The sequence below is a fragment of the Kwoniella europaea genome, chromosome 3 (genome assembly GCF_036810445.1).
Source record: "Kwoniella europaea PYCC6329 chromosome 3, complete sequence".
Lineage (NCBI taxonomy): Eukaryota > Fungi > Basidiomycota > Tremellomycetes > Tremellales > Cryptococcaceae > Kwoniella > Kwoniella europaea.
The window spans coordinates 1,667,639-1,683,461 of record NC_089489.1 but is presented as its reverse complement, the minus strand read 5'-3'; the positions used below and the strand labels follow the sequence as shown (position 1 = coordinate 1,683,461).

General features: G+C 46.7%; 7 protein-coding genes across 7 annotated transcripts; all 7 read left to right on the top strand.

Moving 5' to 3' along the window:
* Positions 1-1,400: 1,400 nt before the first annotated feature.
* On the top strand, positions 1,401-2,565 carry V865_008480 (uncharacterized protein; the record flags this gene model as incomplete). Its single annotated transcript, XM_066232215.1, has 6 exons — positions 1,401-1,538; positions 1,629-1,781; positions 1,850-2,090; positions 2,150-2,229; positions 2,286-2,374; positions 2,442-2,565. The coding sequence occupies 6 exons, from the start codon at positions 1,401-1,403 to the stop codon at positions 2,563-2,565; spliced, it is 825 nt and encodes a 274-aa protein (XP_066088312.1).
* Positions 2,566-3,245: 680 nt separating this feature from the next.
* Positions 3,246-4,391, top strand: V865_008479 (uncharacterized protein; the record flags this gene model as incomplete). The annotated part of the gene is made up of 5 exons (XM_066232214.1): positions 3,246-3,383; positions 3,451-3,624; positions 3,693-4,073; positions 4,134-4,219; positions 4,268-4,391. The coding sequence occupies 5 exons, from the start codon at positions 3,246-3,248 to the stop codon at positions 4,389-4,391; spliced, it is 903 nt and encodes a 300-aa protein (XP_066088311.1).
* Positions 4,392-4,782: 391 nt separating this feature from the next.
* Positions 4,783-5,929, top strand: V865_008478 (uncharacterized protein; the record flags this gene model as incomplete). Its single annotated transcript, XM_066232213.1, has 6 exons — positions 4,783-4,920; positions 4,991-5,161; positions 5,219-5,590; positions 5,657-5,687; positions 5,753-5,759; positions 5,812-5,929. The coding sequence occupies 6 exons, from the start codon at positions 4,783-4,785 to the stop codon at positions 5,927-5,929; spliced, it is 837 nt and encodes a 278-aa protein (XP_066088310.1).
* A 921-nt stretch (positions 5,930-6,850) lies between these two features.
* On the top strand, positions 6,851-7,601 carry V865_008477 (uncharacterized protein; the record flags this gene model as incomplete). Its single annotated transcript, XM_066232212.1, has 3 exons — positions 6,851-7,246; positions 7,311-7,414; positions 7,478-7,601. The coding sequence occupies 3 exons, from the start codon at positions 6,851-6,853 to the stop codon at positions 7,599-7,601; spliced, it is 624 nt and encodes a 207-aa protein (XP_066088309.1).
* A 2,214-nt stretch (positions 7,602-9,815) lies between these two features.
* V865_008476 (uncharacterized protein) lies at positions 9,816-10,257 on the top strand (the record flags this gene model as incomplete). Its single annotated transcript, XM_066232211.1, has 3 exons — positions 9,816-9,938; positions 9,995-10,086; positions 10,134-10,257. 3 exons carry the CDS (start codon positions 9,816-9,818, stop codon positions 10,255-10,257), a joined length of 339 nt encoding a protein of 112 aa, XP_066088308.1.
* A 1,320-nt stretch (positions 10,258-11,577) lies between these two features.
* V865_008475 (uncharacterized protein) lies at positions 11,578-12,587 on the top strand (the record flags this gene model as incomplete). The annotated part of the gene is made up of 4 exons (XM_066232210.1): positions 11,578-11,784; positions 11,853-12,239; positions 12,315-12,406; positions 12,470-12,587. The coding sequence occupies 4 exons, from the start codon at positions 11,578-11,580 to the stop codon at positions 12,585-12,587; spliced, it is 804 nt and encodes a 267-aa protein (XP_066088307.1).
* A 1,602-nt stretch (positions 12,588-14,189) lies between these two features.
* V865_008474 (uncharacterized protein) lies at positions 14,190-15,298 on the top strand (the record flags this gene model as incomplete). The annotated part of the gene is made up of 5 exons (XM_066232209.1): positions 14,190-14,330; positions 14,381-14,539; positions 14,607-14,969; positions 15,028-15,125; positions 15,181-15,298. 5 exons carry the CDS (start codon positions 14,190-14,192, stop codon positions 15,296-15,298), a joined length of 879 nt encoding a protein of 292 aa, XP_066088306.1.
* Positions 15,299-15,823: the final 525 nt, after the last annotated feature.

Sequence of the window (15,823 nt, the reverse complement as noted above, 5' to 3'; positions counted from 1 at the left end):
ACACATGCTGATATCATGGATTCAGGCGATCTGCCGCTCGGAGAATCGAGTGTATACATATCAACTTGACGCTCTCACCACAGGTGGTGTGACGTTCACCCGACGATGTGCTTGTTCAGACAAAGCACCTGACTATCGGCATATGGGCGGAGAGATTTGTCATCCAGACGCCATTGATCAGTACGGTGTACGTCGTCTTCCATCCTATATATGCTTACATAGGCAATCATGAGACGGTTACAATGGTGATCATCCCCAAAACCTTTACGTAGGTCTGGAGGGCAGATAGTATCTGGTCATACGATGCCTGCTATCGATCCCCCGGATCTCCCGGAGGCTCCGCTCAACAGATTGACAACATAGAAGAAGACTGCTCTCGATGTGCTCCGATAGCCGTTACGCCACCTTGTACTTGACCCGTGTCGGATTCGAGGCTGAGGGATATTGCACCTGCTACAACACCGCTGATCCATGGAGGGACCGCCCTCTTTGAGGTTGTGCTTACGGAGATTGGTATGTTTACATCAGAAGTACAACGCCTAGTGGTTTCGTCAAAAGGCACCGGTCCTTAGGCGAGAAAGACAGAGAGGAGTACTGCCCTGCTGGCTTGACCGCTTGCAACATCCCTGGCTTGGGGAATGAAAATGAGGTGAGTATACATATATCTCTTTTACGTGGGTCAAATAGTCACAGTTGACTTTGATGACAGTGCATTGATATCAGTATGTATGCTGAGTCATGCGGTGGCTGTCTTCATGGTGAATTCGGAACACAAAAGGGTTCCAGAGGGGCAGAGTGAGTCTTCATAGATCAAAGTTACTCGTGTATAGACTGACAGATTGACATAGTTGCACTGCCATACCTGGAAAGCTCCTCTCTGACATTTCTTGTCACCATGGCAAATGTGTAACGTCAATTTGTGAAACAGGTTTTAGCTTGAGAGACGGAGGATGTGTATCGATCTCCTCCGAATAGCCCGACAACAATCTCAAAGTGGCTAATCCGTATGAACAGAAATCAATATCATCATGTAATATGCCATTGTTTACTTCGCTTAAGCAACGTCGTCTTGCTCCAAAGGAAGACCCATCACAAGCTGATCGGCTCCCCGAGGTATGCGAAGAACCGCTGACATTTGAGCTTATATCTTCCTATTTCAGCTAGACTAGCAGCGTGATCGGCGTTGCCATCCGGCCATGATGGCCTCTGCACAGGTGCCATAGTATCCCTTAGGCTGGTTACTGGTACGACATGCTGAAGACGGACTAATGAGGTGCTCTACCTGCAGCATATATAAATACAAAGAGATACAGAGTGGAACGCCCTCTTCCTTCGCTCTTTCAAATCTATTTTAGACCTGCTCATCCTCTAATTAATCCCAGCTCTAGATCCTTACCAACATGTTTGTTGAGATCGCCGGCTTGCTTGGTCTCCTCAGCTATGTCTGGGCTGACGTCTATATCGGCTGCTTCACCCCCCAAGCCTCAGAAGATATGAATCTCCAGTGGCAGATCATTCAAACTTCACAGAGCTGTAGAGTAAGTGCATACTCTGCTTGGATTTCGACAGTAAAGGCATCTACCCATACCAAGGATCCGTGCTCATCTCATAAAACAAATTCACCATAGGCCATATGTGCAGCTCAGAGCTTACAATACACGTTCGAACATGATACGATCGGTGCAATCGGGGTGACCCGACACTGTGCTTGTGCCGAATTCGCACCTAGCTATAACTACTTAGTCGGTGATCAGTGTTCTCCCGATGACGGGAATACTTTTGTGAGTGCTGTTTGCAACCCAATCCACCTGCTCCACGGGTGGTGACTATCTCTGACCGATTACAATAGGTATGGAAAGCAGATCCCATTTGGTCCTTTGATCGATGTTATCCAGGACCTGGACACCAAGGGGGAACAGATACCAGACCTTTCAGTGAAGTGGACTTCTGTTTCCTAAAGTGCTCCAATACCTCTTACGCCACTATGTTTTTCGATGGTCCGGCGAGAGAAGGCTTTTATTTTGCACATGTTACGACAATACAGATCAATGGAGTGGCGAAACTCCCTCCAACTGTTCTTTCGGAGATCTGTATGTCTATACAATATACTCATCACCCAGTGGATTTGTCAAGAGACAAAATATGGTAGGTGAACATCAGAGGAAGGATTTCTGTCCGGCTGGATTGACGGCCTGCAACTTACCTGAATTGGGTCAAGAGGGATACGAAGTGAGTGCAGGCTTCTCAAAGGTTCTCGGTTATATATTGGCTAAAGTGGTTAATAGTGCGTTGATACCGATATGGACCCAGAGTCATGCGGCGGATGTATTCATGGAGAGTATGGTGTAGATGCAGACACTGGTTTGGGCAAAGAGTAAGTACGAGATAGCTTAGAGCCAACTCAAATGGTGAACGTTCTGACAGTGCCGCTTCCATGACAGTTGCACGGAAATCCCTGGAGCTACTATATCGGCACTGACATGCCAAGCGGGTAAATGCGTTCTGCTAGGCTGTGCAGAAGGTCACGTGTTGGTCGACCAATCCTGCTCTCCGTCCATGTCCTGAAAAGATTAAATGGTGTGTGGTTAGCCCATTGACATGTCCTTCATATTGTGCAGTATATATCGAGGCAAGTATACTATCTCTTTTGTGCATAGCTCGTACTATGATTTGAGCTTGACCCACAAACAAATCTGCGAAGAGTCGGACAAATGCAGTCATATTGTTTTGATGTCAACTTTCCGCTGTGGGAAGCCAATTTGTCCCGACCGTGAGGATCCATTATGACAGCGTAGACAGATCCTGCATCCGTTTCGTACAGCTCAACGGTGATGCTGTGGCATCCGGTACATGGTGATAGTGAGAATATTTTCGATGAAACACATGATCGACTTGGCTTCTCATGTAACTCTCCAAAACCCAACACCCTCAAGTAGCCTCTCAATGGAAAGCTATGTCCATGTTGGCTGGGAAAAGATCACGACGTACAGCATGTATCTCATGATGCAATGTCAATCAGCCGGTCCAATCATCCATCAATCAGATTGGCAAATAATCCATCCTTTCAACCCCTCAATACAGTTGCTCATCAAGCCCGCCTTGCTCGCCAAACGGCCCAGGTGACCAGTCATCGTCTTTGTTAGTATACAGTACCCGAGGACTTTTTCGAAGCACCAATTGCTAGGGGATTCAACCTTCGCATCGATTTGCCTTTCCCGACCCAAAAGCTACATTACCAGCACACCATGCTTACATGTGTGGCCCTTTTGGGTTTCTTTCTCAATACAGTTCTTGCTTATGACTATATTGGCTGTTTCTTCCGACCTGGAGTACTGAATGGGCAAGAAGGCGTGCAGCAAGGTATCTTCTCTGTGAGCTGTCCGGTGAGCACGATCTCCTGATGCTTTTCTGGACTCGATTCAACTCACCGCTCATTTTTACTGCAAATAGGATTATTGCGCTACACAAGGAACAATCTATACCTACGAATACGATAGATGGAGTGGTGATGTCGGTATAGATCAATGGTGTTTATGTACCGACTCTCCCCCAGACTTCCAGTACATCGAAGATGGGTGGTATAATTGTGAACCGAGCAATTCGTTTCAGCCGGGGAATGTTTCGGTGAGTATCTGTTCTGACCGGAACGGTATGCAAGAATTTCTTCACAGTGATGCTGACGGATGACTTAGGTCAGCGCTCACCTTGTTCCTTTCACTTTCACATATTGCTGTGAGTCCCCTGGCACCAACGAACTTGGGACAAGAGTCTCGACAGTCTTCCAATGTTTCGCTGAATGTTCATCATACCAGTATGCTAGTTTGGTCTACAAAGCCGGTGAAACCCAAGGATACTGTTCCTGCTTCGATCTCGATGATCGTTGGGCAAACCAACCAAGGACTACCTGTCATCTTGGCGACTGGAACATCTTCCAACGAGCTGTTCAGCCTAGTGGATTCGCCAAAAGGCAACCCCGTGACCGTGGGGGATTGGATATCAAAGATAGGAAGGATCAGGTGTTCTGTCCTTTAGGAATGACCGCTTGCAATCTAGAAGAGGCAGAAGGCTACGAAGTGAGTTTCACATATCATAGTTGCATGTCTACATGCTGATACAGTACACATGTGTGCTAGTGTCTCGACACCGAGTTGGATCCCGAATCTTGTGGTGGATGTATGCATGGACAATATGGTGTGGTAGACAGTCTTGAAGGGACAGAGTGAGCATTAGTTATGTAGTTCTTGAACTGGATGCTGATGCTGCGTAGCTGCACCGCATTGACTGGTACTACGCTGTATAGTGTTACCTGCAGCTCAGGTCGATGCGTGATGACCGGCTGTGGCGACGATTATGATCTGATCGATCAAAGCTGCATGGAGGCAGGTAAATAAAGATGATCACCTAAGGAGATCGACAAAACGGACAGTACGGGAAATAATCAGGATAGCCTGATGCCAAGGCATGTGTATAGGTACACTACTTATGAATAATACACATGTTTTCAGCAGATGACAGTAGAGAAGATCCTGTGACGAGATCGCCTTTGATCAATCTGAGTGTCTAAGAACAGTCAAGCACAGATCACTGCTGGACAATCCTCTCCTTTCTACAGGATGCTTCTGAGATGATACCTTGAAAATCCCACTGGTCTTCAGCATGTGAGCAAGTGTTCGAAGTTTATCCTATTCCTACTAGACATCACTCACTCACTGCCCACAGCGACGGCAACATTCTTCTTCGACAGATACTTGGGACACTGAAGCGGAAAGCCGTGTACTTACGATGTTACCGGTACTCTGGATCACATCCCTTCTTGGGTTGACCTCCGCCTCCGACTTAGTGGGATGTTTCTCATATCCTGAAGTACTCAAAGGTCAAGTTGGAGGACTGCAACCAGGGATGATTCCGGTGGACTGTCTCGCAAGTCCATACTTAATCTTTTCAAGCTCGTATACATTGTCCTCTCCTCTGACCAGGTTAGATGCTATAGGCCAATTGCGTTCGCGAAGGCAAAACCTATACATACGAATATGATCAATATCGTAACGGTCTCGGCTACGACCAATGGTGCCTCTGCTCGGATGATGCGCCCAGCTACCGATTTCTCAGCTCTGGACCTGACACTTGCGATCCTGGGTTTTCCACACCTGGAGATGTAGCAGTAAGTATCCAGCTCTGTTTTCACGTATCGTTATTGATGGAACTGCCTTGTGATAAGGTATTAGCACCTCTGGCACCCTTCACTTTCGATGCGTGCTACCCCGGAATTGGAAATCCGGACCTCGATTACCAAATCAATGATATCTTCCAATGCCTCTCTTCCTGTGCCTCCTACAGATACGCGAGAATGGCATTATATGCAGATGGTGAAGGTGGCTATTGTCATTGCTATTTGACCGACGAGCTGTGGTCTGGAGAACACTACGTACCATGCAATCGTGGTGCTTGGTATATCTATCAGCAGACCATCCAGCCCAGTTCTTTCGCTAAAGGAGGTCGGGCTGGATTGGGTATCAGCAAGAACGAACAACTTTGCCCGGATGGCCTGACTGCTTGTAATCTCCCTTTGGTCTCAAGTGAAGGGTATGAGGTGCGTTTCCTGTCACTGAATGAACTCATCTTGCGAAGAGGACTCTGAACCTAAGTTACCACACAGTGCATCGAAACCAATATCGATCCCGAGTCATGTGGGGGCTGTCTGTACGGCCATATGAAGCGGATCTTGTTGGGGGCCAGAGCCGACCGACATTAGGCCTTGAGTGAGACATACTCCCTCATCCGACTGAGATAATCCAACTGATATGTAAGTAGCTGCACCAACATCCAGAATGCCATCATCAATACCATCACATGTGTAGGAGGCCAATGCATAATTGGCTCGTGTGAGGATGGATTTGTATTACACGAAGGAATGTGTGACGCAATATGATTTTTCGCTTGTCTCGCCTGACCAAGACTATACACACCACTTTATGCATCATTTGAGAAATAATCCATGGGTTTGTCCGCACTATACGATTCCATCATTTGATTTATTGCTTGAAGTGGACAGTCGGAACATTATTCATACCATCTAGCTATGTCTGCTGATACAACCGGTACTCGAGTATAGGTCAGGTGATTACGCATGTTGATGGTGTAGATCTTGCTTACTGCTGATCTCAAACTGCATTGAGGGTGATTGTTCATCTATCGTATGACTTTCTATCGTGATCGTCTGAGAGATCGTTTGGCATGCGAATAAGCTTACAGCCGCTAAAGAAATATGATTTTTTGAGGACGGACGGCCGAGCACAAGCGGTGCAAGAAAGTTACATTAATAAGAATCGTAACGAGCAACAAACAAATAACAGAGCGTGATACAGTATCTGCCACGATTGATCAATCTCAAAACTCCTGAAGGATCACAATACTTTCCCCCATAGAGTACTATCTTTCAGCATGCTTGCCATCTTACTCTCACTCTTCCTAACCTTATTCCGCGTCATCGCTCAGGTGTCCCCCAACTGGTCGTATCCCCTTGTTGGTTGCTTTACAGAAGAAATACTGCAAGGCCAGAAATGGAGACCCCTGGACTATGACGATGGCTGGTGCGATGTAAGCATGATTGATACAAATTGACCGCTCATGTTGCTGAGACTTTCGATGGTCTATTGCTATGATCATGGAAGCCTCTATGCCTATTCCACGTCTGCCACCACTTATAACTCCGGACCTTGCATCTGTAGCGACTTCATGCCAGATTACAGATATCGCCATGGTGATTGCGCGTCGGGGGGGTCTGGGATCTACGTGAGCCATATCTTAGCTTTGATCGTATAGGAAGCTGACAGCACATTAGGTCACAGCCATGACTGAACAGACTAGTTTCCAATCGCACTACGATGACAACTGCCACACCGCTCCGTTTCCCAACCCTGGAGCTCAGGTGACCGATATCTACCAATGCTTTGAGCTGTGTTCGACCTGGAAATACGCCGTTATGACTTTCGCCCAGACCCAAAGTCCTGCCCACTGTAGATGCGCTGATAACGACCAGACCTGGTTCAATCAACCTGTGACTGACTGTAATAGCCCAGGAGCGTGGGTCCCGTACAGACAGATCGCGCCACCTACCAGTAGCGCTGCAGTTATCAGGAGGCGAAAGGATGATCAACATAGGTTGAAGGTAGAGGGTCTTTCTCAAAAGTGCCCGCAAGGTCAACGGGCATGTCGTGTGCCCGAGGGGAGCGACGAGGCTTACGAGGTATGTGGTCTTGGTTTGCATGTCAAAGTATGTCAAAGTGTCAATGAAGCTGAAACAGATTTAGTGTATTGATACTAGTCATGAATTGGAATCCTGCGGTGGATGTATTCGCGGTGAAATGGGAATCGCTTATGACTCCGCCTCTTCTAGGCTCCCCATTGGTGTGGAGTGAGTGAAGCCTTTTAAGATATGATAAATGTTGTGTGGTATCCTGCTAATCTACGTCGTCAGCTGCACCTTAATCTCCGGAATTACTGCGAACGGCGTCGCATGCTTCGAGAGCCGATGTGTTGCTTTCGACTGTGAAGCTGGATATCTTCTTGTTGATCAGCAATGTGTGCGAAAAGAATTGTGACCAACAAGGCCGGTGAGGTCACCTGAAGGGCGATCCATGAGAGTAGTATATTCTGCAACCGTATGATCATTTATGCACATCATGTCTCTACTTTCATGCCGATCAATTTTGAGGTATTTCAATGATGAGTCATTTTGCGACATGTATGACAGATGGTTGGAGCAATGATTAGCGCCTAGTGTACAGCATTTTTGTATTCTGATAATCAGCCTCACTCTGGAGCAGATCTATCCGAGCAATTGTGATTTCTTCCCCGAATGCTCTATTCGGTTCCATGCAATGAGGAACGATCAGATGAATTACACCCCAAAAGCAGCTGCCCATAATCAAGTCAGATAACCTGGATAAGAGCGCTACATCGGCAATGTCAAACCTGAGCTCCCTAGAATTGACCGTGTATTTTTTACGTTTCACTCTCACACATTTCAATATACACCGCACAGATATACAAGCATACGTTCGATTATCATGTTATTCAAGACCATTCTGGCCATTCTTCTCTGCACTCCACTCACTTTCGTCCGAGCTCAAGCCGAGGCACGTCCAATCTACGTTGGGTGCTTCGGTAGAGAAGCAATCCTGAAAAGGGCAGTGGGTGTATACTTGTATGATCGACCCATAGTACCGGAAGTTCCGTGTAATGTAAGTCTATTATTCCTAACATGTCACCAGCATGGTCACATTGAGACTGATGTTCGCATGTCACTGTCATAAGTCACAAACAAACAGTCGTTGAAAAGAATGGTCACAAGCTGGCCTCATCGGTTGTTCGGTCAGTTGACCAATTGATCGTCCTCATATGACCCATTCTTTCGTTCTCGTTCACAATGTCTTCAGCAAGAGTTATTTCGGGTATCTGGGCGCAAGCATACGCTCATCGGCGTACATATGAAACAAGCTTTGCATGTCTCTCCTCTCCATACTCGTCAATCAACATCAATCCCGTGACTGACTCTAGGCCGCACTGGAACCCCCTCGAATCATCAAGTCATTCCATACTGCACTGTTGACCTGTACAAACATAATAGACTGCGCTTTCTAGGACAGACGTAAGTGTGACATCAGATGATCCTCCTTACATCATTCTACAAGCCCCTGCACGAACTATGTATTCACTTATCAAAATTCAACTCCTTTGACACCAGCCCTCCTGAAGACATCCGACGAACATGCTGGTCAAGACGATGGTCAGATGCCTGCAGATCATGTTGATGGCTATGATATCATTGGTTGCATACGCATAGACGACCCACAGAAGTCAGACTTTGAGAATGCTGATCTGACTTGGCAAAGAAGATCGGCGTAACAATTATTGTTCGGGTCACTCACCAGTAGTTCACCTCTCATGACCCAGAAACTGACTTGGCTGATGGCTCACTTTGGCTATTACTATATGGTTCTCCCGGCTGCGACTACCGTATGTTATATTTCTATCGCTGAAATACAGCATTGGCGCCCGACTTACCAACCATCATGCTGAGCACGTTTCCCGTAGCTGCTATTTTTCTCCTTCCTACTATCATCGGGGGAATCGGAGTTGGATGTTTCGATCGAGAAGCAATTCTGGAAGGGGCAACAGGTATATACCTGTATAGCGGAGCCAATCCCCCCGAAGTCCCATGCAATGTGAGCCCAGTCCTTTTGATATTCACATGGTGTTTGGAACATCTGTTGATGCTATTGCCCTTCGTACTTCGGTCGAACTCGATCGTGATAGTGTCAGGAGGTTGGATATGATTACAGTTGGACATGGGGTCAATATGGTGGTGTGGGAATTTATGAATCGTGTTACTGTACCAACACCCGACCTAGCTTTGAATACTTGCTCAATTCGTATGACTACTGCTCTCCGGGCTTGAATGACGAATCGGACGCGAGTGTCAGTATCGCCCCCGCCTTCACCTCCGCCGAATATGAGCTGACTCAACAGCGGTACCGGTCAATCAGGTAGTGGCTGTGGCAACTAGAATCAATGGATGGTCCAGCGGCCCGTGCGTTCATCCCAACAGTCCGATCTCGGCCTTCAACCCTTTTGAAGTGACCGACATATTTCAGTGTGTCTCTCACTGTCAAGTACAAGGCCGTCCCTACGCCGTACTTATTCCTCACCGACGGTCTGTCACTGCCACCTGTGCCTGTTTTGAAAACAGCGAGGTTTGGCTAGGTGAACCCAGGGCAGGTTGTGGTTGGGGGAACTGGAATACCTTCAGCTATATGTCCCAACCAAGTGCCTTTGTCAAACGTCAACAAGCGAAACATCGATTGGTAAACCGGGATGGGCTGTGTCCAATTGGCTCTACTGCATGTTTACTGGCTGATAGCGGATCCTCGTACGAAGTGAGGATCTCCTACACGACTCTTTCGTGAAAGTATGCAGCTGACTACTTTGACAGTGCCTTGATACAACCAGCGAGCTTGAATCATGCGGTGGTTGCGTTCACAGCTCCATCACCCCGTTGGCAAACACGACCGCCGGAGGAGTAGAGTAAGTCTAGTGTGCATTGCGGATATCAATTGACGCATTTTGCACAGTTGTACATCTTTGCCCGGTGTAGCACCAAATGGTGTCACTTGTCTTGAAGGTCGTTGCAACGTCTATGACTGCGATGATGGTTATGAGCTCAAAGATGGAGAATGTGTGAGTCAGGACCTCTAGGCCACACAATTGATGATGGTTCACTACACGGCCGCTCTGTATGTACCAAACGGACAATTTATCACTACCTATGCGACATGTCCTTGAGATATTGTGTAATCTCATTAAAATATATGTTTGGCTGCGCGAGCGTCGTATGCAAAGTATTGCCAATCATGGCGACAGACAACAGTCATATTTGCAAATGAGATTGGATGTCACTTCGATAGATTAAAAGCGTTTCTCGATGGGGGTGATCGGCAGATGTTACTTAAGCCTGATCGTCATTGAAATAGATTTATCAATCAAGCTATTGATGTAAGTCCGCAGCCAATCATTGCGACTATTCGCTTCCCGCCTAGACCGTCCTATCTCAAGAATGTGAACATACAATGTCATGGATACTCCTTGGATCTTTCGTTTGATCATCAGGTCGACTTCTTATCATTCTTGTTTCACTCTGGTACGGCAGATAAACCTGCTAAACAACATCCCTATTCACGATTCTTTTCATTCTAGTGCTTGCATTATTGATCCATGTGAATCATGTGGTGGCTGCGCTTATGGCGAATTTACCTCTGAGGGTGCCAAGCCTTCACCTGGTATCGAATGAGAAATATCCCTTCTTATGCTAGTGCAAATCTGACTCAAACTTTACAGCTGTACCTCACTCCTAGGTGTTTCGAGGAACGGTGTCACCTGTCATAGCGGACAATGCCTAGCTTTCACTTGCGAGGAAGGTTATGTACTTGTGAAAGACAAATGTGTCACCAAGGAAGGGCTGACTTAAACTTAGCTCCACCGGAATGATGGAGAATGACATTGACAGATAATTATCTCCCTTTCCTATGCTCTACTATGGTATGCACTCAGGTCTAATTTACCTGCCAGAAAGCACTTGATTCATTCCTGATCGGATGGTGACCGAGATGACCGGTTGGATAAACTGTTGCAGGGAGTCATGAGATCTCCCTTTGTGGCGATACGTTTGTGGGCGTGTGTGCGTACATAAAGGTCGTGGGAAATGATGGTGAAAGATCGCACACATCTGGATACTTGAACCTGCTTTCACGAAGTGAGAAGGCAATGTGAAGATTCTATTGAGATTATGTTCCCAGATGTTCCCTATTATCTTTCCTGCTTATTCACTGCTAGCCATTATAAGTGAACATCCTTAATCTTCGATTGACCACTCTGCAGCATGACCCCTAACATTCCTTGCCTGGTATTGCTTTCTTGTCTGTTGGTCGGAAAGGTAATTGCAAACTATGCTGGCTGTTTCTCCCATCTGATATCACCGGTTCTGGGGTTGATTGCCAGGTAAGTTGAGCCAACTTCAGGATGATCAGTACGGCAATTCACCATACGAACAACTCTATGCTTCAGACTACCTGTGGTCAACAGAACCACTTGTATTCTTATCAGTTTACGGAAAACTACACCACACCTAGCTACAAGTTATGGTGTCTTTGTGTGGATGATGCGCCCAACCCAAAAGACATGATCGATGGGTGTCATGACCCTACTGCGGAGACCACAGATGTGACAGTAAGCTCCGGCTCATCTGGCAACTTGATCAGACTAAAAGAGGTTGAATTGCTCATATGTACTGTTAGGTCATAATACCTTATCAGCTGGCTTACCAGTTTGTCTGGTATAATTGTCACGCCTTCACCCCTACAACACCCGGGACCCTTGTCAACTCTGCCAGAGATTGTTTCGCCACTTGCAATCCATACTCTTGGGCTGGAGTAGTCTACGATCAACAAGATCCGAATGTAATCACATGCAGATGTTACACTCATGACGATCATCCTTGGTATGGTACATCAGCTACCTCTTGCTTGCCCGGTGCCTGGTTCATCTACAATCATTTCCCTCAACCGAGTGAGGCAGTCAGAAAAAGATATAAAGGTGTTCAGGAAGGGAAGCAGAAGAGGGAACTCTGCCCGGATGGTCTCACGGCTTGTAGTGTGCTCGACAGCGAGGGCCTCGCCTTTGAGGTCAGTGACTGTTTGTTCGACCACATCGGGATGTATATGGTTTCTTTTGTGAGAGCTGATTTCGATTTTACACAGTGTCTCGACACTTCACAAGAGCTGGAATCGTGCGGTGGCTGTAGGTATGGGATGTTCATGAGTAGAGAAAAGGGAGAAGGGCCATCCGAGGAGTAAGTGAGCATCAGATCACGCCTTTCCATTCAGTCATTCACCTAATCGAGGTCCACCATCAGCTGCACGGTAATCACTGGGGCCAAACTCGGCGCCGTGACATGTCAGTCGGGTCGATGTGTAGTCTCAGAGTGCGAAGACGGTTACACTCTTCAAAACAACGAGTGCCTGGTCAAATGAGCCGCGACTTCCAACATGGCCTGTCTTCGTCCACTAATTGCTCCATTCCATTCGTCGGGCAGATCCCATATACCAACAAAGGCTTGTGTATTCGGGTATTGGTTATGCACTATTTGGTTACATGTGTACTTTTCTTGAGCTTTGCGCTCCAGGCTTTGGTCACGTACAATATTTCGCACATCAGATTGAAGAGACACATGAACATACGACTCAAAAACCATGTTCATGCCAATTGATCAGGCTTATAGTCATCATCAGTTTTTATGCTGTGATCCTCTGACGTTTCTCAAGCCAATCTTATCGGACGAACCAGAATACCGATTCGACAACCAAGAGAGAACACGTTAGCTGGAAAGCTTTTCGGACTTGGATTCTCAGTGAGGATTTCACGCTTGTAGCTACACATTATCCGCACCTTGATTGCTTCGAGTAAACATGTTATCAAGAGCTTTCGTTCTGATCGGTATCTTCTCAGCTTAGTGACTGTATCAGTTGATGCGCATGTGGGCTGCTTCTCCCCATATGTCCTTCTGTTCTGACTTTTGATGAGAGGCTGGACACATACCCCGTAAGCACTGTATACTGCGCTCAAGAAATCATACTGTCAGCTGACAGCGGCTACAATAATATCGATAGCACCTATTAGTTGCCTCATCAGTTCCGCTGGGCCTTTTCCTGGAAGGAGGACCCCACATCGTACTCATCATTCTGCCACAAATGGCCGGATGATTCAGTATTCGAGGAGCTAGTTGGTGATCCAGAATGTCTGTTTCCCAATGTCAAGGTGGGTCACAGCGTACCTAACTTGACGTAGCTAGTATTGACGCCAATTGGTGAATAAGCAGGCTACCCATTTGGGTCCGCCAAAACGAACGGACATGGGAAGGCTGCTATAAATCATCCTATAATGCCGTGTGACAATACGAGTATAATACGAGGGAATGCTTAGATATCTGCTTCTCTTACCCTTACGCCATAACGAGGTTCCACCGGGCTGGAAAGTTTATGACTCTTCAATGCATCTGCTCTCCTTTGGTATTCAGTCCTCAATTATCCCTCAGTTGTGGGCAAGAACACCCATTTTGCTCCCACCCATCCCATTTGCAAGGCGACGATCGAGAAGCCTATAATTTGTACTATGCCGGATAGCTTTGTAATTCGCGGCTGATAGCAGTTTTACCATATGTACTATATGAATATCAATATATATGCCTAAACACCCATATTCTGTGGCGCATTTGTGAGATTACCCAATGAAACCGAGTATCCCCAAAATCAATTTTTTCCTTGCAAGTTATCGAGGCTCACGGTCTCGTTGAGTCCGCAGTCGTTTAATGTGCATCTGTGTATTTTCTCAGCCTCTCACCATCTTTCTATGCATCGCTTCTTATCTGCGTCCCGGTCCGTATTCGGGTCCAAAGTCTTGCAAAATGATCGCCATCGTCCTTGAAGAAGCACTGGGTAGGGGCGACGTTCCGGCACCGCTAAGATACGGTCCTGTACCGGTCGCCACTGAAACAGATACATATGAGCCCAGAAGAATACTTCCTGCTGAAATATCGCAAGTTCTCAATATATACTTTCCACCTCTTTATGCTGAACATGTTCCTTTCCCACTTTCTGGCATTCTTCGTGCTCTTCGTACAAATCACTTTGGGGGACGTTTTCGCAGGATGTTTCGATCCGCGGATTTTGCCGACTCCAGAAGGCTTATCATACGATAGTTACCTAGAGAGCTGTCAGGTTAGTGGATTCATATTTTGGTCCACTTGGGGCTGACAACATTCCCGTAGGACATCTGTCGTCCTAATGGAACCGACTACTCGTATTCTTACCCTGATCCAGCGGATCAAGGTGACTTTCCTACGCTCAGAATATGTCAATGTGGATTCGATCAGCCCGATGGTCAATATCTAATTCCTACTAGCTTATGTGACTATCCCAACATTCAAGTGAGAACCATCTTTCTGTCATATTTCACGAGGTGAATAGGAGATAGCTGTAACCCTCACGATTTAGGTGTTCTATCTTCCATCACCAGGCGACTGGTCGTTTTCCGGATGTCTATACCTTCCGGGTACACCCAGCACACAAGTCACTAGCCTTGTCCAATGTCTAAATCTGTGTAATGGATATCCCATCGCATTTACAGTGTACGTGGACAACCATATCTTCTGCTCTTGCACACTCACAATACCAAACCCGGATGATCTTCAAACCGTCTGCGGCCTTGGCGATTGGTTCGTATATTCCGAGACAGTTCTGCCGAGCGGTTTCGTGGCGAAGAAGAGGCTCGCTAAGGATGGTGACCAGGGATTATGTCCAAAAGGTCTGACAGCCTGTAGAGCTGATTTAGCTTTGTCATCGTCATTTGACTATGAAGTGAGTATACCCCAGTACTTGTATGTCATCTTGATTAATGTGACTTGCATCCTTGCAGTGTATCAACACAGACGAAGAGTTGGAGTCATGTGGTGGCTGCTTGTTTGGTCAGTTGCATGTGGAGGATGGGAGATCCATTTTCGGCATCGGCTTAGAGTAGGTCCAGCTAGATAGCAAGTGATTGATGCTGATGTTTTATCGTGAGGGACAGTTGCACCCAACTACCTGGTGTTAGATCCAATGGAGTGACTTGTCTGCAAGGCGAATGTTCAATTTTCGCGTGTGATGATGAGTATTCCCTTCATGCGGGAATATGTGTGCCTTTTTAGTGATGCGATTGGGTAGGAAGACCATAGAATGAGGGGACATTCCAGATATCAATCAGACATGAATAGAGATGACATAGAGCATTTGTCATAGATAGGCTAAGCCCCAATCAGAGTCATGACCATTACATCGACTTCAAAATCGGATGTTTTGACATGATGAGGAATCTCTCCGGTCTACGAACACGGAGCACTTAATTTTGAAGTTGCTCATGGTCTGTACCTGATCGTCGCTCGGTCCCATTTTCATCCACCGACTATCCCGATAGTCCGGTATTGATCCCCCCATCTGAGCTTGTATGGTGTTCCTGAGAGGTCCGGGCGGTGGCTTGAGGGGAGCCGAACAACATATCTATGCTTCACACGGACATGATGGTGCCTGGATAAGGCGGTCAATGATACTATGACCTTGTGACCTGATAACCTAGTATGAATGCCTTGGGCGAGACTGTCCACACATATCTATGAGTAAGAGAGGAAATGTGATGAGAGGTACTGTACTTACCTTGGGAATTTTCATACCGTTCT